Genomic DNA, 25,724 nt, shown 5'->3' with positions numbered 1-25,724 from the left:
GTTGTCATAAACCTTAGTTTCAAACTGAACAGAACAGTGTCTCAATAATTTAGTATGATTTGATTCCAAATTTTATAAAACTGTAAGAACAGTGTCTCGATAATTTAGTATGATTTGATTCCTAACTTTATAAAACCGTAAGAACAGTGTCTCAATAATTTAGTGTGATTTGATTCCAAATTTTATAAAACCATAGGTAAGGGGTTAGTCTTTAATTTTTTTCTTCATGCTCACCTTTACTTTATCCGATTAAAGAAAAGAAAAAAGTTCCTAAAAGTTTCAAATAAAGAAAAAATTGAGAATAATTCCAGATCTCGTTTAAAATCTCAAATTCTGTTTAACAACCAATGTAATCGTCGTCTCTCTTCCACAAAATCATTTCACTTTTTAACAACCAATTATCAAACCTATAATCATTTCACTTTTTATCTCACAAACATCACATTCAACTATCTTCTCAAACACAAAAAAATTTTCCTCCAAAAATAATCAAAAACTAAAAAAACCTACTAAAATAATAACTTCTCAAACACCTATACTATTTGTTAATGCCAAAATTAGAATACAATTCAAATTTGATTCATACCAAAAACAAAAACAAGAACCAAAATGCAAATTTAGGTCCCAAATGGTTCAATTGTGAATACATTATGTATATGTCTTTCCAAGAAAGAGATAGACTCTTAAAAACTGAGAAAAATGTCTATTAAATGCAGTGGAGCTTCTGTATTGTAACACAATAACAAACTCATTCACTCACACTCCTATGGACACATTTGAGGATATCTTGAAAACCAACCTCTCACTTTGCTTCCTATTTACTTCATATTCATTTTTCTTACACAAAAAACACGGCTATACATAATAAAACTTACGGCTTCAAGTCACGGAGACAGCCTCTGTGGAGATGGGGTAAGACTACAGGGGAGAGTCGTGCACTGAGTCACCATATGGTAGGATTCACGCTAACCAAACTTCACGAAGGAGTTCGTACCTTGCATTTGCACCAACATTACTCGTTTGGTCCTTGCTCTTTCCATTTTGATTCGCCCTAACAGTTGGAGATGGCGGTAATTTGTCAATGATGGATGCCAGAGGAGAATCGAGCTCCTCCAGTTCTTCATCACTGGTATATCCCTTCCTCTGTACAACAGATGCATTCCTAGCCAGCTGAGATTTCTCTCCTGCCTCTGCAACTTTCTCCGCCACGTTGGCAGGGGAAGGAGGGGTGTAGACAACCGGGGCAGCATTATAAGGGAAGCTGCTGGCAGAGTCTCCACCAGATAATCTCCGCTCTATGATACACTGAACAAACAGAAAAATAGGTATCAAACGTTTATTATGGCATTCCCCCCCCCCAATCAACAAATCTTGAACCCTTTTGAGTGGTAGTGTTTTACATGGTGAAGTTTACATCTGCAGGGCCATTTAACTAGTCATTTGTCTTCATTTGTTACTCAGATATAATGAGATTTAGGCAGTATGAACAACCTACTGTTCGATCAGAAGCATAAACCTCAAAATATTAAGCTTTTTTGGTTTTATGTGTTCTCATTTTTCGTGGTTTTAGAAACAAAACCAATGAACTTTTCGAAAAAGAAAAAAGAAACCATCAAATTTTTATTTTTGGAGTAGTCTTGTAGAGGAGTTTCACATATTTTATTGAAAGGTAGAGGCGAATGAGATTCAAGACATCAAAAAAACCATACCTCGGCATTTAATGCCTCCAAAACAGCACCTGGGACCGGATCTGGGCAGAACTCATCTGGAGTAAAGTTGCAGAGTATCCGTTTAACCAATGGAAGAGTAATAGATGGGCAAACCTACAACGCATAATCAGATAAAAATATTTCAGATATCACAAGAGAACATGAATTCTGAGTATCTTGAACATGAATGTGCTGAAAATTATGAGGTCAACCTCCATCCTGATTGATCGGTCCAGAAGCATGTCTTTCGGAAGCATCAAAAGATCACTCAGGGCATTAAGAAGATGAAAATGTTTTTTTTCAGTATCTTCACCGGGTGTGTCATCATCCTCATTGCTGTGTTGATCTTCCCTAGGTGAATCATCCACATCCATGCCAAACAGTTCAGTAAGACATCTAGACCAATTACCAACCTGCACAAAGTATATTAAGCATAATCATATACATGACAAAAGTAACAATGTAGCAATACCATTTGAACATGTGACACGTATCACCTAGGAAGTCCTCATAAGAATGAGATATTTTGTCAACCCCCTAGGGTAACACAGTGGTTTAAGGTTGCCATGGACAACCCGGAAGTCTGGTGCTTGAGTCCCGCTAGCAACACTCATTCTTACCTGATACCTATGGATTGAGGGTTTATCCCACAAGGATTCCTATTAAAATAAGGGGTTCCTCACCATTTAGAGAGAGAGAGAGATTATTTTGTCCACATTTAATGTTCAATTTGAAATGCCAATTCTGTTCTCATGGATGTTTAGGCACGAAGGATCTAGTGGCATGGTGCACGTGAACTAAAGGTATGTCGTACATGTGGGTATATGAGTATATTTGTGTAAAAGATTGTTTGTAATATAAAAATGCTCAATTTCCACATGTTAGCTTGACAATATGAGATCCCACAAGTGGCCTGACTAGATCCCCATGTGGATGATGCCAATATTTTCCTAGCTACTCCAGAACAAAGTGATGAGGTCAATTAACAATGGTAGCAGATCATGTTATTCATACTTCTCTTCATGTTTGACAAAATGATAGAATAGACACCCCAATAATTGCATAAATATTTAAAAAGGGACAATAGAAGACACTGCAGGAGCTTGTTTAATTAAATAGTTGTTATTATACTGCAAGAAAAATCACTTAAATGTAGCCCCAAAAAATGATTTTCCTAGAATTCCTCTGGCAGTTTATAGGGCTAGACTATACAGGGATCAAATAGTCAATAGCAACTAGGCAAAACAAACCCCACAAAGCTGACTGATATTGAAATGAATATTTTCTTTGCTTCTTGGTCAGAAGTGAAGAAAAATGATACATACAGAATTTTTGAGTTGTGCACCAGATCCAAAACTCAAATTGCCCGCTGGAATAGGCAAAACCTTGGAATCGACTATAGGATCTGATACAGGATCAGTTGGGATCTCATGGGCTGACTCACGCAGAATAGCATTGAACATGGCCACATCTAGTCTGGCAATACATTGTTCCATCACCTGAACACAGATATAAGTTCTAATTAAACAAATGAAGCAATAAATACTGAAATAGGTCAGTTAATGCTGAAAGAAATGAAACATGGAAAATTTGAAGATTGACCTCATTTTCCATAAAGCAAAGAAAATGACGCTTACAGATGGAGAGCAAACATATTTAAAATTACATACCGTTCTTGCCAACAAAGGCAAGCAACCACATTCGTGCCCTCCTGCTCGAACTGGACAAAGTCCTTTGAAAGCATCTTCGAAAGCATTTTTCCAATGGTCAATCGAAAAGTTGCCTTGTTGCTGGTCTCCCAAGGCAGGTCCACATAACCTTCCAATGGTTTTAGTGATATTCAAATCCTCAACTGGAGATTGCATATGAGGGGTCAAGGTCTGGAACCACAATAAGCTAGTTAGCATAAGAGAGGAAAGCACATCAATGTCACCTAACTAAAAATGTTGTATATAAAAGGGGAACTCATTCATTAACTAAAAAATTAGATTGAAATTCTATTTTGTTTTTACACACACGCAACAACAAAAAAAAGAGGAGTAATTAAGGCTCAAGATTTTATCAGTTAACCATAGATATGTTGCATTTCTATCACAATGTCATGGGCCAAAGTCAATTTTACCCAGCAAAAAATAAAATGTAAATAGATTACTTGATTGGTTCAGTTGAGAAATTATATCATCATTGTACGCGTCGAATCTCAAAATCTCTAACAAAAAAGACAATCAAGTTTTCACCTGCCACCATATTGACTCAACTATCCTAGAGAAAATCCAGGATTCAACTCTCTCTAGTGAAGCTGTTAATGTTCTTGTCTCTTGCCAATCATCAATGAACTGCAAAAAATCATGTTTGCTTGTCTGTCTATTTCCAGATTGAGCTTTCCATTTTAGTGAAGGAGACTTCCCTTCACTTTTCTTTCCTCCTCCGTTTAACACACAAATCCTTGAAATTGAACTTGAGTTGCATGAATTGCCAAAAGCTTGAGAGACAATTTCCCTCAGTACCACAGTGTTTGACAACCAGAAAGTTAACCTTAATCAACAAAGGAAAGACTTATTAGTCTGAAGTACATGAAAACAGGTTCTAAAATCCTCTGATGTGAAACATTTTTAATTTTTTATATACCTTGGGACATCATTGCTGCATGACTTGGCGACCAAAACAAGCCCTGACGCTGTGTTTCTTGCAACCGTGGCCCGCTTGTCTTGAGACCAGTGTTTGCAAGCATGAATGTAGAGTCTAGAAAGACGCCGAGCAGGCGTGTGCACCTTATGTGCTGAGCTACCATGCTCTGGTACAACAGAATAGAGTGAAATTTCAAGAGCAGCAACTTCTCTCAGCTCCTCTTCAAGTTTTCCAATCCTTTTTTCCATTTCTTCGATCTTTTGGCTTAAAGCTGCCTGATCTTCATGGTCACCGTTTTCCTCAGCATTGACTGCTTCATCATCACTTCCAAGACTCTGAGTACCATTTGAGGTCTCATCTAATATCTCCACCTCCTTTACATCCTCAAGAGGCTTCTCATCAACACCTTCAGATGATTCAGATGAAGGTTTAGGATGAACCTTCATATGTTTTACGTATTCATCAGATATAATTTTGCTGGTTGTGTTAGAAGGCCCTTTATTGGATTTTGTACCTTTCTTTGGACTGTCATGTGATGCATTAATCTTCAAATTATTGGTTCCTCGATCAGATTTCACTCTGGAAGCATGGGACCGGCTGTCAGCAGAATCCTTTTTCACAAGCTTTTTAGGAACTGTTGAAGGGCATTCTACTTTCTCATCCTCAGCTGTTTGTGAATCCCCTTGAGATGATACCGAATCTTTTATTGTCTCAGAATCTGATCCTTCTTCATTCCCTTGCTTCTGTTCTTTCTGCACGTCGCTAGAATGACCGTTCATTTCATCCGTATTCTCTTTGTCAACCATTTCATGGGTTTTTGAATCTTGAGATGCCTCCTTCAACCTGTTGACATCATCCACATAATGTATAACCATATTTTCATAAACTTCAGATGGTTTTGTTCCAGCGTTGGAATCAATTACTGATACATTGGACTCTGGTTTAGAATATGAAATTTTAGATACAGTTTCTTTTGCTGTCAAATTTTTGCAGCCGTTATCTTGTGAAAGTTTGTGATCTCTTCTTTCAGATCTTCCAGAACGTTTTGTTTTATTACTGTTTGGACTTGTCTTCTTGCCAATCTCCTTCATTCTAAAAAAATTTCACCTTTTTCAACAGCAATGAAAGAAGCAGCTGTGATGATGGAGAAAAGCAACAATCAGGAACCCTTCAAAATCTCTTCAAGGAGAGGGCAATGATAAATGCATATGACAATCTATTCACCATGAGGCAACAGCCTCATGCAAACAGTCAGAACAATCACCCCCACTCAGATGCCTATTTGTCTTTCATAAATCTGAAATAAAACAGCACTTACGATCAACAACAGGAGGCTATTATGAACCAATTAAAACAGGAACACAAAAGTTCACAAAAAGTTAATCATTTAACATTCCCTAGTAAGTAGGATAAGCTGTATAAAGGGCAGACAGCTGAGCACCATTTAAATGGCAATGGTATGAATCAAGATTAAATACCAAACCTAGTATTGGTATATTGCAATGCAAACATAAATACAGGTATTACTAGCACCTCAAACATTTGTAGAAAAACCTGTTTAAAAATAGTCATGAAGAGGACATCAATAAATATTCATGCAGATCAGACCATAATCACAACATAAGTGGCAATTAGAGGGCTTCCATTAGGTAAATTAAAAAATACACTAAGAGACCCAATAGGCTTGTAAGCCAGAAAGGATGTATACAGATACTCCTTGAAACCCTAAATCCTCAGCATTCTAGTGCTAGCCCAAAACTAAATAGATGATTCTGACAATAATCATTGACCAACAAAACTGATAGATTCAAGCCATAAACATTATTGGGACTCAATTCACTTTAATGGGCTTGCTTCCATAGTAGGGGTTGGAAACTCAGAGCATGGTTTGAATTTGTTGAGAAGAATAAAAAATGAGGATATCTCTATAATAGTCGATGGGTAAGTAAGTAATAAGGATCATGAGTAAGTAATAAGTAGGGTTGCAAACAAACCGAGCCGAGCTCGGCTCGTTTACTAATCAAGCTCATTTATTAAGTTCAAGCTCGGCTCAATAAGAAACTGTGCTCAAGCTCGGCTCGGCTTGTTAACATTAATAGAACTCAAGCTCGGCTCAATAAATTTTTTTAAATATTATTTATATTATTTAAATAAAAAATATTATTTATATTATTTAACATATAAATAATGTATTTATATTTATTATATAATTTAAAAAAACATAAATGAGCCGAGCTTATGCAAGCTCGAGCTCGACTCGTTTACTAAACAAGCCTAATATTCGAGCTCGAACTCCTCTTGTTTACTAAACAAGCCGAGCTGAGTTTGTTCATGAACAGTTTGGTTCATTTGTAGCCCTAGCAATAAGTATGGAAAAAACATTACCGAATATCATGCAATCATATAATAGTCGATGGACATAAGGTCCAAATAAAATTGTCAACAATAGCTATTCACTTGTGCTTTTACAAACTATCACATGTATTATAGCCATTTTTTTCAGATTATGGAACCTGATAGCAAGGCTCTTATGCCTCATATTAGATCTTTTTTTTAATTACTACCCCTTAAGCCAAACCTATAACTTCCTAAAAAATTGACTTCAATTTCACAAGGGATGATTGTTCAAGCATTGGACAAAAAATGGAAAATATACATAGTTGAACAAAGAACTACCATAGGCCATCAATAATTGACACGGAATCAATCAATGCGGACATCTCAGTACAACCAGATGTGATAAAACCAACCAGATCTGTGGTCATTATGCAATATAATATTAACATGCACAATTTTTTTGTACAGCTAAATTTAGTGTCAATGCCACATACTCCGACTCCAAAATACAATTAAATTGACGATTCCACATCCCATCAGCCTAAAATAATTTCCTTATGAAGATAAAACAAAGCATTAAGTAGAAAGGGACTATGGTGAGGCCAAGCAGCAGCAGCAAAAACTGATTCCTCACCCCATATTCCATCAATGAAATACTAGTGTGCATACATATGATATAATGATATAAATGCAATTATATGTACATACATCGTGTATGCCAAGAGTTGAATCAGTCTAGATGCATCTAATTCAATTTGAGAAGAAATCTCAAATCTCAAATTCTGTGCATTCGAATTCGGAACAGAAAACGCAATACTCGTTCTTCCTAACACTCGATGTGAACTGAACAAAACACGATGTCCTCAAAATCAACCATTAAAAGAGTACAAATTCAGAACTTTATTGAAGTAAATCATAATATCAATCAAGCTTACAAACGTGAAAACTCATAAAAACACAATCTATAGAGAGCGAGAGAGAGAGACAATTCAGATCAAAACGAAGCAGAGAAAGAGAAAACTGTAGAGAGAACGACAAGATCTTGGCACTGAAAAAGCGTATCGGAGCAGAAATGCGTTTCATGTTATCAATTGTGCGATACAAAACCGCCAAAAATAACCGAACGCAACAACAAAACCAAAATGAGGGAGAGAAATGAAACAAACAAAAAAAGCAGAATGGTAAAGGTGTTTATGTAGTAAAAAGGACATGGAAAGATTAGAACTTACTTACAGAAGCTTTTTTTGAGATCGACGAAGAAGAAGAAGCTTGAAAATGGCTAGGCTCGTGTTCCAGAGCTGTAGAGAGAGAAAAATCTTGGGGATTGACAGCTTTCAATATAGCCTGATTCTCTCTGGACTTGAGAGTTATTGAGGAGAGGTCACTCTCTCTCTATATAAGCACAAACACACACACTCTCTCTCTCTCTCTCCTCTCTGTCTTACTGTAAATCTCTAGTGTTATGTGCAGGTTATGAGTGCGGGAACAGTAGATTTAAAAAGGGAATTAAAAGGGGGGAGAGAGAGAGAGAGAGAGCATAATTATGAGCTGTTATGTTTACGTACGTGGGGTTTATGGGGGTGACTGGGGAGGTTTGTCGGTGGACCAAAATGACCGGGAGTTCCCGGTTTTGTTACGCGTCTTTTGGATTTATTTTTTACGGCTTATTTCTTAATTTTTTATAGGAAAATGATGTACAGATTTTTTTTTTTTAATTTATTGTATAGATTTAAAAAGTTATAAATAATATAATTGATTGATAATTAAAAAAATATGAAAGTGTGTTATTTTTAATATTTTAATTAATTATCACATCACTAAGTTTAAAAATTGAGTTTAATTTTTTATTTTAAATAACAATGCTTTTTTTTTTTAATACAATCTATAAAGAAAAACTATGATATACATATGCACCTTATAATTAAAGAATGTACCATATGTACTTTGATAGTATTATATGTATCAATTGATATACCAATACCAATATATGTTATGTCATTATTTCTTCAAAATTATAATCCTATTCATTATACAAATTATAAATATTCAAAATTTTTAAAATTATGTCACATTATTTGTTAATAAACTAATTAGTATATCAATTGGTGCATATAACATTTTTTATGTATTTTATAATTAAAGAAAAAATGACAGAATTTCATAATTTTTGAGACATAACTAAAAAAATGTCATAACCAAATCTAATATGAGACATAACTAAAGATTTTATAAGTCATAACTAAAATAATGTCATAATTAAAAAAAAAATTGTTACGCTAAATACGAAAATGACATAACTAGATATACGGTACACATTTTTTAAGAAGTGTGTACAGTAAAAATTTCCCCAATCTATAAATTCGTTTAACAAAAGTAAATATCAATAAAAAAAATTTTGAATTTTTTTAAAAAAAATTTGTCCAAAAAAAATTGTATAAAAATAATGAGGGCGTGTTTGGTAACGTTTACGTTTTCAGTTTATATTTACAAAAATTTTATAAACTGGTTTTTGTTTATTTTTAGAAAAACATAAATTACAAACGCGTTTGGTAATTGACAAAATATTTAAAAAAATTTAAAAATATAAAAAAGAGTGAGAAATGACAAGTAGTGGCAAGTGGCGGCGGAAGACGGTGGTGGAAAGTGGTGACGGTGGGTGGTGGGTAGCTGGTGGTGGTGGGTGGGTGGTGGTGGTGGTGGTGGGTGGGTGGGTGACGATGGCGGGTGGTGGCGGGTGGGTGGTGGTGGTGGATGGGTGGGTGACGGTGGCGGGTGGTGGGTGGTAATGAGTGGATGGCAGGTGGTGGCGGGTGGGTAGTGGTGGCAGGTGGTGGTGCTGGGTGGGTGGGTGACGGTGGCGGGTGGTGGTGGTGGTGGTGGTGGTGGCGATAGTGGTGGTGGCGGTGGCGGGTGGCGGGTGGTGGGTGGTGGTGGTGGTGGTGATGGTGGGTGGGTAGGTGACGGTGGGTGGGTGATGGTGGTGGATGGTGGGTGGTAGCGAGTGGGTGATGGTGGTGGTGGTGGCGAGCAGGCGGGTGGTGATGGTGGTGGTGGCAAGTGGTGGGTGGTGGTGGCAGGTGGGTGGCGGATGGCGGATGGCGGGTGGTGGTGGGTGGTGGCAAGTAGGTGGCCGGTGGTGGTGGGTGGGTGGGTGACGGTGGCAGGTGGTAGATGGTAGCGAGTAGGTGGTGGTGGTAGTGGTGGTAGATGGTGGGCGGTGGGTGGTGGTGGCAAGTAGTTGGCGGGTGATGGTAGCGGGCGGTGGATGGTAGTGGCGGGTGGTAGGTGGTGGTGGTAGTGGTGGTGGTAGTGGCGACGATGGGTGGGTGGTTGTGGCGAGTGGATGGCATGTGAGTGGTGATTGGTAGATGGTGGTGGCAGGTGGGTGGTGGGTGGCGGTAGGTGGTGGTGGGGGGTGGGTTGTGGTGGCGGAAAACAGTGGTGGAAAATGGTGGCGGGTGGTGGCTAGTGTTGGGTGGTAAAAAAAAAAAAAAACTCAAAACTCAAAACGGAAACACATTTTTTGTGTTTTCATTTTTCGCTAAATTTTTAAACTGAGATCATTGATTTATAAATCAAAAATTTTACCAAATAAGTTTTTATTTGAGTTTTTAAATTTTTTGTAAATATAAACAGAAAACTGAAAACGTAAGTGTTACCAAACAACACCTGAATATTTGATGCTTCTTTCTCTTTTTCTTTTTTAAATTTTTTGGCCAAACTTTGCCAAGCAAAAACTTGCCATAGAATATAAAGACTAATTTCGAGAAGTTAGTTAAAAATTAATTTTTTTAACTTTTTTTTTATAAAAAAAATATGTAAAAAAATAAAGAAAATGTGTGACTCAGAAAAGTTAAAAAAATTAAAATATATAAATAAATATAAATTTACAAAAATTGTAAAGGGAAATAATTTTTTTTTTCTTTTTAAATCTTATATATCTATATGCATTTTTTAATATGACTTACACTACACCTCCACCTGGAATGAATTTTGATCATATAATATATTTTGTGCATTTCTTTGTTAAATAATGTTACAATGACTATATTTGCATCCGACATTTGGTTTTTACTATGTAAGAACAGCTCCACTCTCAATATACCAACTCTAATGTAGTAATCCAACGACTTAATTTTAGCTATGAGAGTGAATTGGTGGGTCAAAAGTTGACATTAGGAATGACAACGGGGCGGGGCAGGGTCAGGGATCACACTCCCTGTCCCCGATCCCCGATGGTGAAAATACCCCCGTCCTCGTCCCCGTTCCCGTCCCCGAAATTCCCCGGCCAAAAAAATTAAAAAAAAAAAAAAAATCAACTCTACACATTTACAAGAATTCATCAACAACAAATCTAACAAATCTACACATTTTCTTGATCTTCATTAACACATTTACAATAGATTATTATTTTACAACAGATCAACAACAAATCACAGAGAGAGAGAGAAATTTTCAACAACAGATTTCATTTTCTTGATCTTCATCAACAAACAAATAAAAAAATCTAACACAGATCAACATGTTCATCTTCATCTTCATCTTCATCATTTTCAGATGTGAAGAACAAAATAAAAAAATAGAGAACAAAATAAAAAAACAGAGAGAGAGAGAGAGGAGAAGATACCGTGAGAGAGAGAGAGACAAGGAGATACAGTGAGAGGAGGAGCTGCGGTGAGGAACGACGGTGAGGGCGGAGCTGTCGCCGACCAAACCAGGAAGGGAGAGAGAGAGAGAGAGAGAGAGAGAGAGAGAGAGAAAGAGAAAGAGAAGAGGAGATACCATAAGAAAGAGATGATAGTGTAAGAGGGAGAGAAGAAGAAGCCGCTGCCGACCAAAACGGGGCAGTGAGGGAGTTCCGCCAGAGGAGGAGCTGTGGTGAGGAGCGGCGGTGAGGGAGGAGCCGCTACCGACCAAAACGGTGAAGGAGAGGCGGTGAGGAACGACCGTGTGTGTGAGAGAGAGAGGGAGAAGATGTTTGTGTGTGGGTGTTCTGCGTCTGCCAACAGCCCAAACCCTACACACTCTCACACATATATTATATATAAAAGGGGCAAAATAGTAATTTTACATCGGGGGCAACCAGAGGCGGGGATCGGGGACGGGGACGGGGACGGGGACGGGGTCGGGCTGGGTCTGGGGCTGAAACATGTATCCCCGTCCCTGGCCCGAATATCATCGGGATTCAATTTTTAATACCATCCCCGGCCCGTCGGGGTATTTTTCGGGGAATAACCGCTCAATTCGGGGTCGGGAGATCAGGTCCCCGTCAGGTCGGGTTCTAATTGCCATCCCTAGTTGACATGATGATTTTTGAGATCACCCTTGCATATCAATTTTAACATACTCTCACTTCATGTATTTTTTGGAAATAAAAAAATTTCATGTAAAATAAAAGAGCTCAAATTTTAAAAATAATAAAATAATAGATTTGACGTATCAAGTTGAGAGTTTTCATATCAAATCGACATATGTCAATTTATCACTGAAATGAATGAAACTACTAGTCCCTGATGGACGGGTCGGGTTGATCCACGCCTCCCACACCGTTGTCCGGTCGTTGGGCTCATTGAGATACCTGCACAAAAGTCCAACGGGGAACGGAAATCCCCCAGCGAACCCTTCGACGAGCAAGTTAGAAGAGAGATTAATGGAATGTAGAGATAGGATGCTGATAAAGAACTTAACTTTCTTTTTTTCTTAGAAACCTGCTTATATCCTTTGTTCATCATTTCCTTGTCCACTCTGACCTACCATGTTGGCCGAAAGTCTATACTCTAGCTTGCCTTGTTCATAGTGAGGTTGTTCTGTTCCGACGTGAAGGGGTTATCGCATTAAATGCTGCAGGGGACCTCATTAATGGCTGATGTGTGGTGCAATAACTCTACAGGATTTTTGTCTGCTTACGTGGCTGGTTCTTCTCTTGACAAGTGTTTAGATGCCATTGGTTCTTGGTGCAACGTTGGGTTCCAGTAATGTTGGGCTTTAGTGTTTGAATTATGCGTTGGACTCTAAGTGGTGGGCCAAAAGCCCCCCTATGGGCTCAGCTATGTTAGTAGTCCCCCATTCCCAAGTGCAGCTTCAGTCCAACGAAGGGAATAAAGAAGAAGACGGGGTTTGTGGGTGGTCCAGTAAGAGAAGTTCGACGGGGAGGAGGGCCGACCGTGAAGGGTGACCAAATGAGAAGACCGACTAGGAGGAGGGCCGACCGCGAAGGGTGACCGAGTGAGAAGGCCGCCTTGGAGGAAAACCGACCGCGAAGGGTGATCGAGTGAGAAGACCGACTAGGAGAAGGGCCGACACTAAGGGTGACCGAGTGAGGAGGCCACCTGGGCGGAGGGCCAACCGCAAAGAGTGACCGAGTGAGAAGACCGACTGGGAGGAGGGCCGATCGTGAAGGGTGACTGAGTGAGAAGACCGACTGGGAGGAAGGCTGACCGCGAAGGGTGACCTAGTGAGGAGGGAATGGCGACGTGCGGGGCTTGAGGAGCGGCGGGGCACGTGGTGATGTGAAGTGAAATAGACATGGTAGGGGAAGAGGGTAGTGGATCGTGTTCGTACAAGTGGCATAATCCCGTAATGGGGGAGGTGATGCGTTAGTAAAAAGCGAAGGGATAGGGTAATATAAGGTGTTGAAAAGACGGGGGCGGAACTTTTCAAAAATTTTCAAACTGGCGAAATTTAATCTCGACCCTTGGAATATAGGCAAACCATGGGCATTTGGAGTTATTCGCTTTACTCACCTTATTGCAGAAAACCAACACATCCCAGAAGTGAACTCATTTGTTTCGTGTGACACGTCTTTGCAATACTTTGCGAACTTCTTTGTGCCACCGTCCGAAGCGATACGCAAACACGTAGGAGGAATGACTCGAGATGAAGTGCTAACCATGAGGCTAGACTCATTGGGAGAAGACGACGCTGTGGAGTTAGCGGAACAATATCGAGTAGAGTGGAGGGAGGAGATGGGAGCTGGGCAAGCAGCGCGGACTCGCCCGGTGACAATGATCGTGGCCGCCAGGCTAATTAGCCAAGTGGAGGCAGACCACTGGCACACCAAAGCCGATACGTCTACGTTTACGGCGGAGGAGTAGGAGGAGGCACGAAGGAAGTTCCAAATTCCAACGGAGATAGAGTTGAGGCTGTCCACATCTAAGGAGAGCGTGTCGGATGCGCGGCCGATAGAATTCACGTTGTACGAGAAAGCATTGTAGGGGGGGCTAAGATTGTCGATCCCTCAAATAGTGGTAGATGTATTGAACCGACTGAAGGCGGCCCCGGGACAGCTGATGCCCAACGTATGGAAAATTCTAATGGCCTGCGCGATCGCATGGCCACGGGCGACCAATGGGGCGGCGATGATAGTTGAGGAATTCTTTTCTTACTACAAGGCCTCCGGTCAACAAGAGACGTGGGTGACCTTGCAGGCGGTGGCGGGTCGGGGTATAGTGGTGGGCTTGCCATCTTCGGTGAAGGGGTGGAGGCCGAGATGGTTCTATGTATCGGCAAATGGTGGGTGGGAAGTGCGCATGACATGGAAAGTCCCCAAGAAGTCGGTGTAGCCGAAGTTGGGGGCAGAGACAGAAGGTAGGGTAAAAAGAGTGAAGGAGTGGAAGGAGAAGGAGGGCGTGAGATGGGACGACCTTGTCCGTCCTTCAGCTTTGTATGCCTTAGGTTTAGGACCACAGGCGATGGAAGAGGACCCTGCACTAGAGGAGTTGGAAGCAAAGCGAAAGGCGGAGGAGCGAAAGACCTTTGCTAAGGCAGAAAAGTATAAGGAGTCTCAGCTAGGGCCTGCTCCTAAGTTGGTGATGAGGGAGAGAGGCTGACCTCGCCCTAAGCTGTTGGGAGGCAAAGACCTGACCGGCTTTGCCCCATTGTCGTCTCCAGTAGACCCACTGAAGGAGAGGGGCAAACAGGAGGTGAAAGCAGTGTTAAAGAAATCGAAAAAGAAGAGGGCAGCGGCAGAGGGGAGTAAGGACGCCCCTGTTTTAAAGAAGATGAAGGAGGGGGTGGTAGAGGAGGCATCAGGAAAGGAAACTGCCCGCGTGGCGAAAGAAGGCATGGGCCCAAGAGCCCAAGTGTCAAAGAAGACATGGGGCCAAGTGCCCAAGTGCTGAAAGAAGACATGGGCCCAAGTGCCCAAGCAGAGGCGATGGTGGGGTCCGTGGAAGAAGTATCTCCCAGTCCTGGTGAAGGGAAGGCTGGGAGTAGCAAACCAGAGACAAGCACCGCGCTGAAGACCGCCATGTACCACGGGCGCGCGTTGGCAGGTCGCTCGGAAGAACAAGGGTGGGAGGCCAGGATAGCAGCCGACCGACTCATTGGAGTGATGGAGGATGCGGCCGTGCAGTCGATGGAGCGGTTGACGGAGGCCGACCTGCTGAGATGGTGTCACGACCCAAACCCGCCCCTATGGGTTTAGCATCGTAACCGGCCAGTAATCCATGGATTACCGAAGGCCTCTGAACAGAATAACATATATAACAGGGGCTGCGAAAGCAAATATACAAACATACATAGTCCATAGAGCTGTGCAGACATACATAGGACAGGAAATTTAAACTTTTCATATATATATATACATACAGATGTGGCAATGAAAATATAGTAACCTTACATCACCCAAGCCACTTATACAAGCTTTCAAACGTGTTCAGACCAAACATAACATTTAGAAAGTACAAAAGTCCCAAGGACACAAAATCTTGGGTAGATCTCAAAAGGGAACCTCCACGAGAGGCGTAATGGCTGGCTGACACCAAAACTCGCTAGGCAGCATCTCAGGCCTGGTCACGTGCTTGCTCACCTACATACATACAAATAATACAGTGAGTTAGAGCCTAATGAATAATAACTAGGTAAAGGGTTTTAATGAATGATATCCAGCACAGAGTTATAAATCTGAGTTTATATCATAAATATATTCTTATCGAAAACAGAGTCTTATGCATATTCAGATTTCAAATCAGAAATAGATTCAGATACATGTTCATATTCGTATTCATATTCAAATTTTGCATAAGATCATCCGTGGTACACCCCTTAGCTATCATATCAACTTGGTCTTGAGACCCACATGCATAGTCGGTACCGACGACCATAAAGGTCCATATCTTGCGCGCAAGTAGCCATGGTATTGTTACCCCCATACAAGGGCCGCGTGAATATAGGCCTCGGTATTGTTACTCCCGGGTAAGGGCCACGTGAATATAAGCATCGGTATTGTTACCCCCGGGCGAGGGCCACGTACATATTGGCCACGATATTGTTACCCCCGGGCGAAGGCCACGTGAACTAAGGATGCCACAAATACATTTTAGAAAAATAGACATTCATTCATGATTCATAAAATAGGATTTCAGAAACAAATCATATCATTTCAGTCAGAAAATACTTATAATCAAACATAGCTTTACAGAGTTATTACTCACAGTTAACAGATGGCTCCAAGTAAACAAGTAGAGTAGGCAACTCACTTATCCTGAGGCGCGTGACCTACATAACACGACAATGACATACGTTGAAACACACGCTCGAATTGCACATAACACATGTTCTTGTCCTAAGTGTGTTTCTAGCCTTTATCCTCATTATAGTGTCTTAAACATTGCCTAGAAATGCCTAGGATGGAATGAGGATACAAAAATGCATTTGAAAACATTTTCCAAAACTTGCTGAAAATAGGGTCCACGCTCGAGCGTGGCTTTCCTCGCTTGAGCGGACATGCAAGAAGTGAAGGTTCACTCGAGCGTGAATTCCCTCGCTCGAGCGGATTGTAAACTTTGGAAAAAGTACTGGTTGCTTGCTTTTCACGCTCGATCCACGCTTGAGTGTGACTTTCGTTGCTCGAGCGTGCTGCAAAACATATGAACTTCTGGATACATGCATTTCACGCTCGAGCGGGTATCATGTCGCTCGAGCGGAAGTGCAAGCATTCAGAGTGCTCGCTCGAGCGTGGATTCAAATTCTAGAATTTTCAGATTTGATCTCCAAGCTTCAAACTCAAACCAAACACTCTAAAACTCATCCTCTTAGGCCAAAATTCTGGAAAACACTTAGAGACTCACAAATCATCATGCTTTAAAGATTATTTCATGAAATCAAGGCCCCAAAAGATGGCAATTGGTCACAAATCCAACTTAAATTTCATGAATGCTCTAAAACATGACATGCATGCATTTCCTTAACTCAATCACCCCCAAAACATGATCAATATAGACAAATTGGTAGAAAACATGGTGAGTCCCCAAAAGATGATTGAAATGAACACATGCATGAAAGAATTCTTTGAAACCATGCTCAATTTGCGAAGAAATGAACATGCATGCATGATATGGCTCAATTCTTCTCAATTCTAATGCAATTCTCTCATGAATTCACCTAATTCACTTGAAGTCTTGTAGAGTCTAACTCAGTTACACAATTAAGAGTTGATTCCTTACCTAGAGACTTGAATTCACAAGAGATGAAGTTAAAACTCCCAAATCTTCCTAAAATGGAAACAATTCCTAGCAATCCCTTGATTTGAGTCCAAATTCCTTCTCTCTCTCTCTCTCTCCCTCTCGTTTGGTGCTTGAAGATAGAAAGTAATAGTGTAAAAAATATGCATATAAGAATAGAAGTAGGCCCACTTGGTGGCAATCAAGTAATTAGCTTAAGTTAAGTTAAGTAGCATTAATTATTCTAATTTAATCGTTCCAAATCGAATTTTAATTAAACCTACCATAAAATTCTATAAATCCCAAATAGCACATAAACCAAGTAAATTTTTGAATCAGATGCCGATAAGGCCTTCAATTCACAGAACAAAGCATAAACATGAACATATTTTCCTACGACAACAGATATAGACACAAATAATGCAACACACACAAGCAATTTAGTTCAGAAATTCGTCTTAATTACTTATTAAGCACAATTAATCATGGGTTAGCGCTAATCATGGGTTGAGGTTGTTACAGTCTTCCCCTTAAAGAGTTTGGTCCTCTAAACTCGAATTACCTTCATTTTGAAAAAATATTGGGTCCAACGGGAACAAGTCTGGATATCTCTTCATCACGTCTTCTTCTGTTTCCCATGTAGCATAAGTTCCTCCATGATTCTGCCAATCAACTTTTACCAGTGGTATTTATTTGTTTCTCAATCTTTTGATCCGGCGGTTCACAATCTGAATAGGTCTTTCTTCATAAGTATAATCATCTTTCAAGAGCACATGTGTTGGTTCAATGACATGGAGTGGATCTCTTAGATATTCTCGAAGCATTGATATATGAAATACATTGTGCATATGCTCCATTACCAAAGGTAGGGCCACTCGATAGGTTACTAAATTGATCTTTTCAAGGATTTCATATGGCCCAACATACCTTAGCGCCAATTTGCCTTTTACACCAAATCGCGTTTGACCCTTCATAGAAGTCACTTTTATGAACACGTGGTCCCCAACTTCGTATTCTCTATCTCTTCTTCGGACATCAGCATAACTCTTTTGCTGGCTCTGTGCAGTTTTCAGACACTGTTGGATCAGTTTCATTTTCTCTGTTGTTTCCTGCACAAGTTCCGGTCCCAACAAAGGTCTATCACCTGCCTCAGCCCAACATATCGGGGATCGGCATTTTCTTCCATATAAAGCTTCGTAAGGAGCCATTCCAATGCTTGAATGGTAGCTGTTATTGTACACAAACTCAGCCAATGGCAAATAAGTCTCCCAATTTCCTTGGAAATCTAATACACACATTCTGAGCATATCTTCCAAAGTTTGGTTAGTCCGTTCAGTTTGACCATCTGTCTGTGGGTGATAGGCGCTACTCAGCCTCAATTCTGTTCCCAGAGCCTGTTACAAACTCTGCCAAAATCTTGACACAAAGTTTGAGTCCTTGTCAGATACAATAGATACTGGCACTCCGTACAACCTCACAATCTCATTCATATATTGGCCAATTTGTCAACATTATAAATAGATTTAACAGATAGAAAATGGGAAGATTTAGTTAAACGATCCACAATGACCCAAATAGAATCCATACCTTGAGGAGAGCGAGGTAACCCCACAATAAAGTCCATGGTAATGTGTTCCCATTTCCATTCCGGTATTGGAAGCGATGTAACAAACCGACGGGTCGTTGATGTTTGGCTTTAACTTGTTGGCAATGTAAATATCTAGCCACAAAGTCTGCAATACTCTTTTTTCATTCCAGGCCACCAAAAGTTCTGTTTCAAATCATGATACATCTTCGTGTTCCCCGGATGCATGGCAAATTTGGTGCTGTGAGCTTCGGACATAACACGCTTTCTCAAATCAGAGAAATCTGGTACACAAAGTCTATTATGAAATTTCAACACATTATTCTCAAACACAAACCCTGGCTTCGGTTTTGAATCAAATTTTTCCACAATCTTTTTCAAGTACACATCTTCTATTTGTTTCTGTTTGATTTCTTCAATGATTGCAAGTTGAGCGGAAATGGCAGCTAAAATCCCACCTTGCTCTCGCAACACAATTTCAATTTCATCCTTTTCCAGGTCATTTAGCAATTCTTTTTGACTGGACAGCAAACATGAAAAATTCCCAATCGACTTCCGGCTCAAAGCGTCAGCTACAATATTAGCTTTACCTGAATGATACAAAATTTACAAATCATAGTCCTTGATCAGTTCCAACCATCTCCTTTGTCTCATATTCAGTTCTTTTTGAGTAAAGAAATACTTGAGGCTTTTGTGATCCGTGTACACCTCACAAGTCACTCCATACAGATAATGTTGCCGAATCTTTAAGGCAAACACTACAGCTGCCAGTTCAAGATCATGTGTTGGGTAATTCTTTTCATGTGGATTGAGTTGCCGAGAGGCATAGGCAATTAATTTTCCATTTTGCATTAACACACAGCCCAAACCTTTGTAGGACGTATCACTGTAAATCTGGAATCCATCAGTACCATTGGGCAGAGTCAAAATCGGTGCAGTCACTAATCTGGTCTTCAACTCTTGAAAGGCTGACTCTCGTTGTTCATTCCAATCAAATGATACATTTTTCTAGGTCAACTGCGTCAATGGCATGGCAAGTTTTGAAAAGTCTTTCACAAATCTTCGGTAGTAACCTGCAAGTCCCAGAAAACTTCTAACTTCTGTCTCATTTTTCGGTTTAGGGCAGTCCACAATAGCTTCAATTTGTTATAGAGAAATGTCATCCTTGTTGATCACATGCCCACAATAGCTTTCAATTTTCTGAGGGTTAACAAAAATGCCATCCTTGTTGATCACATGCCCCAAAAATGCCACACTGTCAAGCCATAATTCACATTTGGACAATTTGGCATATAGTTTCTTTCCTCTCAGAATCTGCAAGGTAGTTCTCAGACGATTCTCATGTTCTTCCCTGTCTTTAGAATAAATCAAAATGTCATCAATAAACACAACGATAAATTCATCAAGGTATTGTTTGAAAACTCTATTCATTAGGTCCATAAAAGTTGCTGGTGCATTTGTTAACCCAAACGGCATAACTAAAAATTCATAGTGTCTATATCTAGTTCTGAATGTTGTTTTCTCTACATCTTCTGCTTTAACTTTCAACTGGTGGTACCCGGATCGAAAGTCAATCTTGGAAAACACTTGGGCTCGCTGAAGTTGATCGAACAAGTTATCTATTCAGGGCAAAGGGTATTTGTTCTTGATAGTTATTTTGTTCAATTCCCGATAGTCTATGCATAACCTCGAAGGTCTATCTTTATTTTTGACAAATAGGACTGAAGCACCCCAAGGTGAAGTACTTGGACGGATAAATTTCTTATCTAATAGTTCTTGAAGTTGAGTTTTCAATTCTTTCAGTTCTGAGGTTGACATCTTGTAAAGGGTCTTAGAAATAGGTTGTGTTCCCGGAGTCACTTTAATAATGAATTCAATTTCTCTATCAACTAGGTCTTCAGGCAAGTCATTCGGAAACACATCGGGAAATTCACAAGCAACAAGAATAGTTTCCACATTAGTACTATCAGATGATGTAGTCAGTATACAACACAGGTAGCCCCTACATCCTTTCCTAAGCAATTTAACAACTTTCTTGGCCGAAACCAAGTATGGGAGAGGAACTATCCCATTTCCAGTAAAACTAAATTCAGGCATACCCGGTGGTCTAAACACAACAGATTTACTCGCACAGTCGATAGTAGCACAGTATTTAGTCAACCAGTCCATACCCAAGATGCAATCAAAGTGGTCAATACTCAAAGGCAGCAAATCAACGTATAACGCCATTTCACCAATTACAACACCACATGCCGGATATACATATGCACATACCATAGAACCCCCAGCTAGCGTGGATACAGACAATAAATAATTTATGGATTCTAAGGGTCTAGTTAGTTTCCGAGAAAAAACATGCGATACAAATGAATGTGTGGAGCTAGAATCAATCAACACATAGGCATTCTGAGCACAAATAGAAATTATACCTAACACCACAGATTCGGTGTTCTGCACATCACCAGGCACAACTGCAAACACTCTCCCTTGCCTTAACGTTTCATTGTTAGTGTCACCTCTAGCATTTGATCTTGCTGCAGAAATAGACCCGGCTGAACTTGCCACAGGGCGGCTAACCTCATTGGATCTCATCGGGCAATCCCTAACCATGTGGCCTGTGAAACCCCGTATTTTTATATAATAAAAATAATATATATGTTTTTAACTTTCTTAAATAATTATTCACAATATTTTGAATTTAATAGTCTGTATATTTTATATTGAAAATTTATTCAAAATCAAATAAAATAAAATATTTTTAACTTTATATTATTACTCAATATTAATTTCTGAACCGTATGATATTTTTATTATATTTTTCTCTATATTATTTTTTGTAATCAAATTACACTGGAACCTAATATTTTCTGTACAAAAATCTAATCAAAAATCATGGGTTGCTCCCCATGTTTTCTCACATCCCACCTTCCACGTGCAATCATTTTCTGTGAAGAAAATGTGGTGGGCATGCAGATGCTATACACCTCCCTTCTTTTTAATTTGTCTTCATCATAAATTGAGCCTAACTTTTCCTCACATTTCCTTATCTTTTGCTTCACTTCCAGTTTCATCCTTCTCTCTCTCCCCGTTTCATCTTTCTCTATCTCTCTCGGTTCTCTCTCTTTCTCTCCACCTCTCATTCTCCAAACTCTCTTTCTTCTTCGTTATCTATGCTTTTCCTTTTTCCCCTGACCTCCATAGCCACGACCTTAATCCACACTATCACCAACCCGCGACCTTTTCCACTACTAGCACACCGTCGGACCGCCACCACCACCATCACCTATTTCCATTATCATCTAGAACCACCATTCGCAAAGTGTTGTAGATGAAGAAAGAAAAGAAGAAGGAAGATGGAGGAGAAAGAAACAAAGTTAGAGAAGTTTATTTTGAATTTTAAAATTTGATTTTCGGCTTACTTTCAGCATGCCAAAACCATCCATTCCGGGAAGAAGTGAGAAAATAGGCCATGTGAGATGAAGTACGAAGTAAGTTGAAGAGATTGGCGAAAGAATGAAGTAAAACCGTTAAGAATTAAGAAAGTTATGGGGTCTGAAAGATGGTTCGAAAAAAATGTCCGAGACGGTAGGAAAATAATCTTATTTTTCGTCAAATTTTGGAGATCTGATGGCATGCAAAAAGAGACGGAACGAGGCGTGTGAGTAGTGAAAAAACTAGGCCGTGAGATGAATCTAATGACAGAAAAATAAGATAAAACAGAGTTATGATGAAAAAGATACAAGCATTTGAACTGGTGACATTGAAACTAAATTTCTGGGTCTTCTGTTCGTGATGCTACGGCTGTTGGAAAAGATGAATTGAATTTTATCCAGCGTTTCTCGGCTCATGGTGCTACGGTGCATCCTAGTAACTTTAGGTTAATCGAGTGGTCCTATGACTTTGGGGATGACCACTCTTTGGTTTTTCGACATGTAGAATCCATTTTTGGGGTTAGATATTTCAAATTCTAAGTCTCAGATGATGATTAACAACTAAAAGTTCTAAGAGAATCCAATGGAAGATCAACGGTGAGATCGCGTCCGATTAATGTGAAATTTCAGCAAGACGATCATGGAGCCAGGACGGTCATATCTTACGATCAGAATCATAAATCAAATTTAGACGATAAATCGTTAGCAACTCAACAAAGCAAGAAAACCCTCTCAATCTTCTCATTTTTTTTTTATATTTAAAATTTTCAGATTATATACGTAGGATAAAATGTCTAAACTTGTAGATAGAATTTTATTTATAATTGTATGAAAATTTATGATGGTATATCAAATATTGGTAGTCTGAAAATCATGATAATATTTTGGAATTTGGACTTGCATGTGTAGTTTATGCCATTAAAAAGATTATTGAAGATGTTATTTGGCCCTTTAAATTTGCCAGAAAGTTGTACGAATTTTTAGACAATTTTACACTCAACATTTGAAGATGATTTCTTCTACAAAGTTGTTGATAATGATTTCTAGTTCATCCACAAAATTTTTCAACAGTTATTGAGTTTTGTACGAATTTATACAGATTTTTAACCAAATCTAGAGCTATAGACATATTTTACTATGTGTTTGAAAAATCAATAAAATTTTTATATTGAACCAAATCTGGTAATTTCTAAACAAAAAATGAAATTTGAGAAGTCTAGTTTCATAATAAATTTTTATATTATGGATTTGATTTATAAATTTAAGTATGGAATTAATTTAAGAAAATGTGATAAATCTGTGTCATACATTTTCTTGGAATTTTTAAGAATTATTTATAATTTATTTTTGAAAATGCTTTCTGAAAAATGACCATAACGTGTTTATTGAGTATTCTGTAGGTGTTTATGAATTTTAGAGTTGTATAAGTAATTTATTTATAATTTTATTTCCGAGATATACATTCTGAAAATTTTGGCAGATTTAGGAGGAATAAAAAATTATCCCTTCAATTGTTTATTTGGACTAAAATTTAAAATTGTACTAGTCTAATCTTGTGGATTAAAAATACATGCATGTGTGTGATTATGATTTATTTCTTTTTGGTATCTACATTATTATTTCATACCATGGTTTAAATAAATTGTTTATTTACATTTTGTACATTTGTTTACTATTGTGTGACATGTGTAATATTTTATATTGGGAATTTTAATGAGTTGGTATAACATTATTGGTAATTAAATGTTGAATTATTGTGAATATCTCAATAAGTAATTAAACACCAAATTTAACCAATGATACATTAAATTTTAAAAGTGATGGGGTGAGCCCGGTTTAGAATCTTGTGCAAGTGAGTCGCGAACCCTAACATGGCACGGGAAGGTATTTCAGCTCTTATCAGTGTAGGCGATATAAGGTTAGTGCTGCGGGTGTCACAACATAGACCGTTCCCTTGGGACAGACCGTGATGTCACGACTCGGGTATGTAACCCTGGTGCTTGGGCATCATTAGTAGTTACAGTAAGTAACATTTGAATATTTGACCAAGGGGGAGTCAGAATTGCCTGTGGCCAGTGCTTAGCGGTTGAGTGGAAATAGTGCTACGCGGGGAGTTACTTAAACTTATCTGATAAACTAAATCTATGAGAATTTAAAAAGAAAAAGAGGGCATTTTCCTCATGATGAAATATTGCCTCTGTTTGTCATTTTTATTTTTTATTATCTATTGTTATTATTTCAACTGATGGCATTCCTATCATGCTTATTAAATGCTACCTGTTATTCTGTTACTACGCATTATTCATTGTGGGTATTATTATCGGGGTGGGTATTTCGGATTGTAGTATCTTATTGAGCTCATCGCCCATTGGCATCCTCGTTGCCCTGGCGTTTTATGCCAAGTACCGAAGAAACTGAAGGAAACACCGAGGTGTTGGAAGGCAATATTCAGCCCTAATTAGCTTGAAGCGTGCTAAAGTTCCATGAACCATTTTTCTGAGTTTTCTAGTTTTCTCTAGTTTTTTTATTTTTATTTTTGTACTACGACAAAGTTTTAAGTTTGACTGGAGTTGCAATTTAAGAACTTTTAGTTTTGGTGTTGTTAATTAATGGATGATGGTAAATTTGGTGGCAACATTGATGAGGATTCTTAATTAAGAAAATTAATTTTAAGTTTTAAATCTTATTATGATGTCTCCAAATTTTGGGGCGTCACATGGCCAGTCTTGCCACATCGAAAACACGCACCTGATGTTTGGTAACAAGCACCTTTGTGCTTCCTTCTGCAGTCGGGGCAGTTTGGAGTAGATCCGCTACTTTGACTAGAGCTACTGGAAGATCTTGTATTTTGCTTCTTCTAAAATGATCGGCCCTTCTTGAAATTAAATCCGGTCCTCTTTCCTCTCCATTGGGTTATTGGAGTTGTAGTTTGTTTCTTAGCTACTATTATGGCTTCTGCCATCAATGCCCTGTCAAGCACTTCTACATAAGTAGGCAATTTCAGGACACCTACTCGATCAAATACTTCCAGGTCCAGTCCCCCCTCAAACTTCTGTGCTTTCTTGTAATCAGTGTCTACCTTGTGCGGAGCAAAACGAGCTAGTTCAGTAAACTTAGCTTCATATTCAACTACAGACATTATTCCTTGTTTGAGTTCTTGGAATTCAGAAACTTTTCGGTCCCTAAAGCATTGGGGAAAGTACTTGTTGTAGAATATCTCATTGAATTGTGCCCGTGTCATGTCCTCATTGTTATTTCGAACCAACAGCCACCATCTCCGGGCTTCATCCTTTAGGGTGTAAGTAGCCAAAAGGACCTTTTGAGTTGTAGAGTAAGGAAACACTTTAAATAACTTTTCCATTTCCAATAACCAGGTTTCTGCCTTCAATGGTTCAATGCCACCCAAGAAAGTTGGTAGCTTTATCTTAATGAATTTCTGAGTCAAGTTGATTATATCGTTGTTGTCCGGTTCAACTTGAGCCGGCGGGGGTGGAGGAGGCAAAGGTTGTTGCCTCTATTGTTGCATTACCACTTCAGTTAGAGCTGTAAGCATTTGTTCCATTCTGTTCATTCGGCCCTCCAAGGACCCTGC

The 25,724-nt window shown here is 39.2% G+C and overlaps 3 protein-coding genes across 13 annotated transcripts; all 3 read right to left on the bottom strand.

The window, feature by feature from the left end:
* Positions 1-557: 557 nt before the first annotated feature.
* Positions 558-8,241, bottom strand: LOC114273233 (uncharacterized). Of its 11 annotated transcripts, none has more exons than XM_082890811.1 (10): positions 7,904-8,219; positions 5,445-5,634; positions 4,852-5,180; positions 4,338-4,743; positions 3,947-4,244; positions 3,380-3,589; positions 3,035-3,208; positions 1,922-2,122; positions 1,710-1,823; positions 558-1,305 (listed from the first exon to the last, which is right to left on the bottom strand). In XM_082890811.1, the coding sequence occupies exons 3-10, from the start codon at positions 5,141-5,143 to the stop codon at positions 961-963; spliced, it is 2,040 nt and encodes a 679-aa protein (XP_082746937.1). In that variant the 5' UTR covers positions 5,144-5,180; positions 5,445-5,634; positions 7,904-8,219; the 3' UTR covers positions 558-960. The 11 variants fall into 11 exon arrangements, with proteins under 11 accessions (XP_082746937.1, XP_082746936.1, XP_082746934.1 ...); XM_082890810.1 differs by having other exon boundaries at positions 7,908-8,219; XM_082890808.1 differs by having other exon boundaries at positions 4,338-5,180; positions 7,904-8,223.
* Positions 8,242-17,396: 9,155 nt separating this feature from the next.
* LOC145800109 (uncharacterized) lies at positions 17,397-21,311 on the bottom strand. The gene is made up of 6 exons (XM_082889753.1): positions 21,131-21,311; positions 20,447-20,989; positions 19,039-19,291; positions 17,842-18,343; positions 17,679-17,778; positions 17,397-17,509 (listed from the first exon to the last, which is right to left on the bottom strand). The coding sequence occupies exons 1-6, from the start codon at positions 21,309-21,311 to the stop codon at positions 17,397-17,399; spliced, it is 1,692 nt and encodes a 563-aa protein (XP_082745879.1).
* Positions 21,312-24,989: 3,678 nt separating this feature from the next.
* Positions 24,990-25,493, bottom strand: LOC145800108 (uncharacterized). The gene has a single exon (XM_082889752.1). The coding sequence runs from the start codon at positions 25,491-25,493 to the stop codon at positions 24,990-24,992; it is 504 nt and encodes a 167-aa protein (XP_082745878.1).
* Between the last annotated feature and the right edge of the window lie 231 nt (positions 25,494-25,724).

Source organism: Camellia sinensis, chromosome 10, assembly GCF_055761805.1.
Source record: "Camellia sinensis isolate YWXY chromosome 10, ASM5576180v1, whole genome shotgun sequence".
NCBI lineage: Eukaryota > Viridiplantae > Streptophyta > Magnoliopsida > Ericales > Theaceae > Camellia > Camellia sinensis.
The sequence above is the reverse complement of the archived record's forward strand: the minus strand, read 5'-3'. Positions and strand labels throughout refer to the sequence as shown.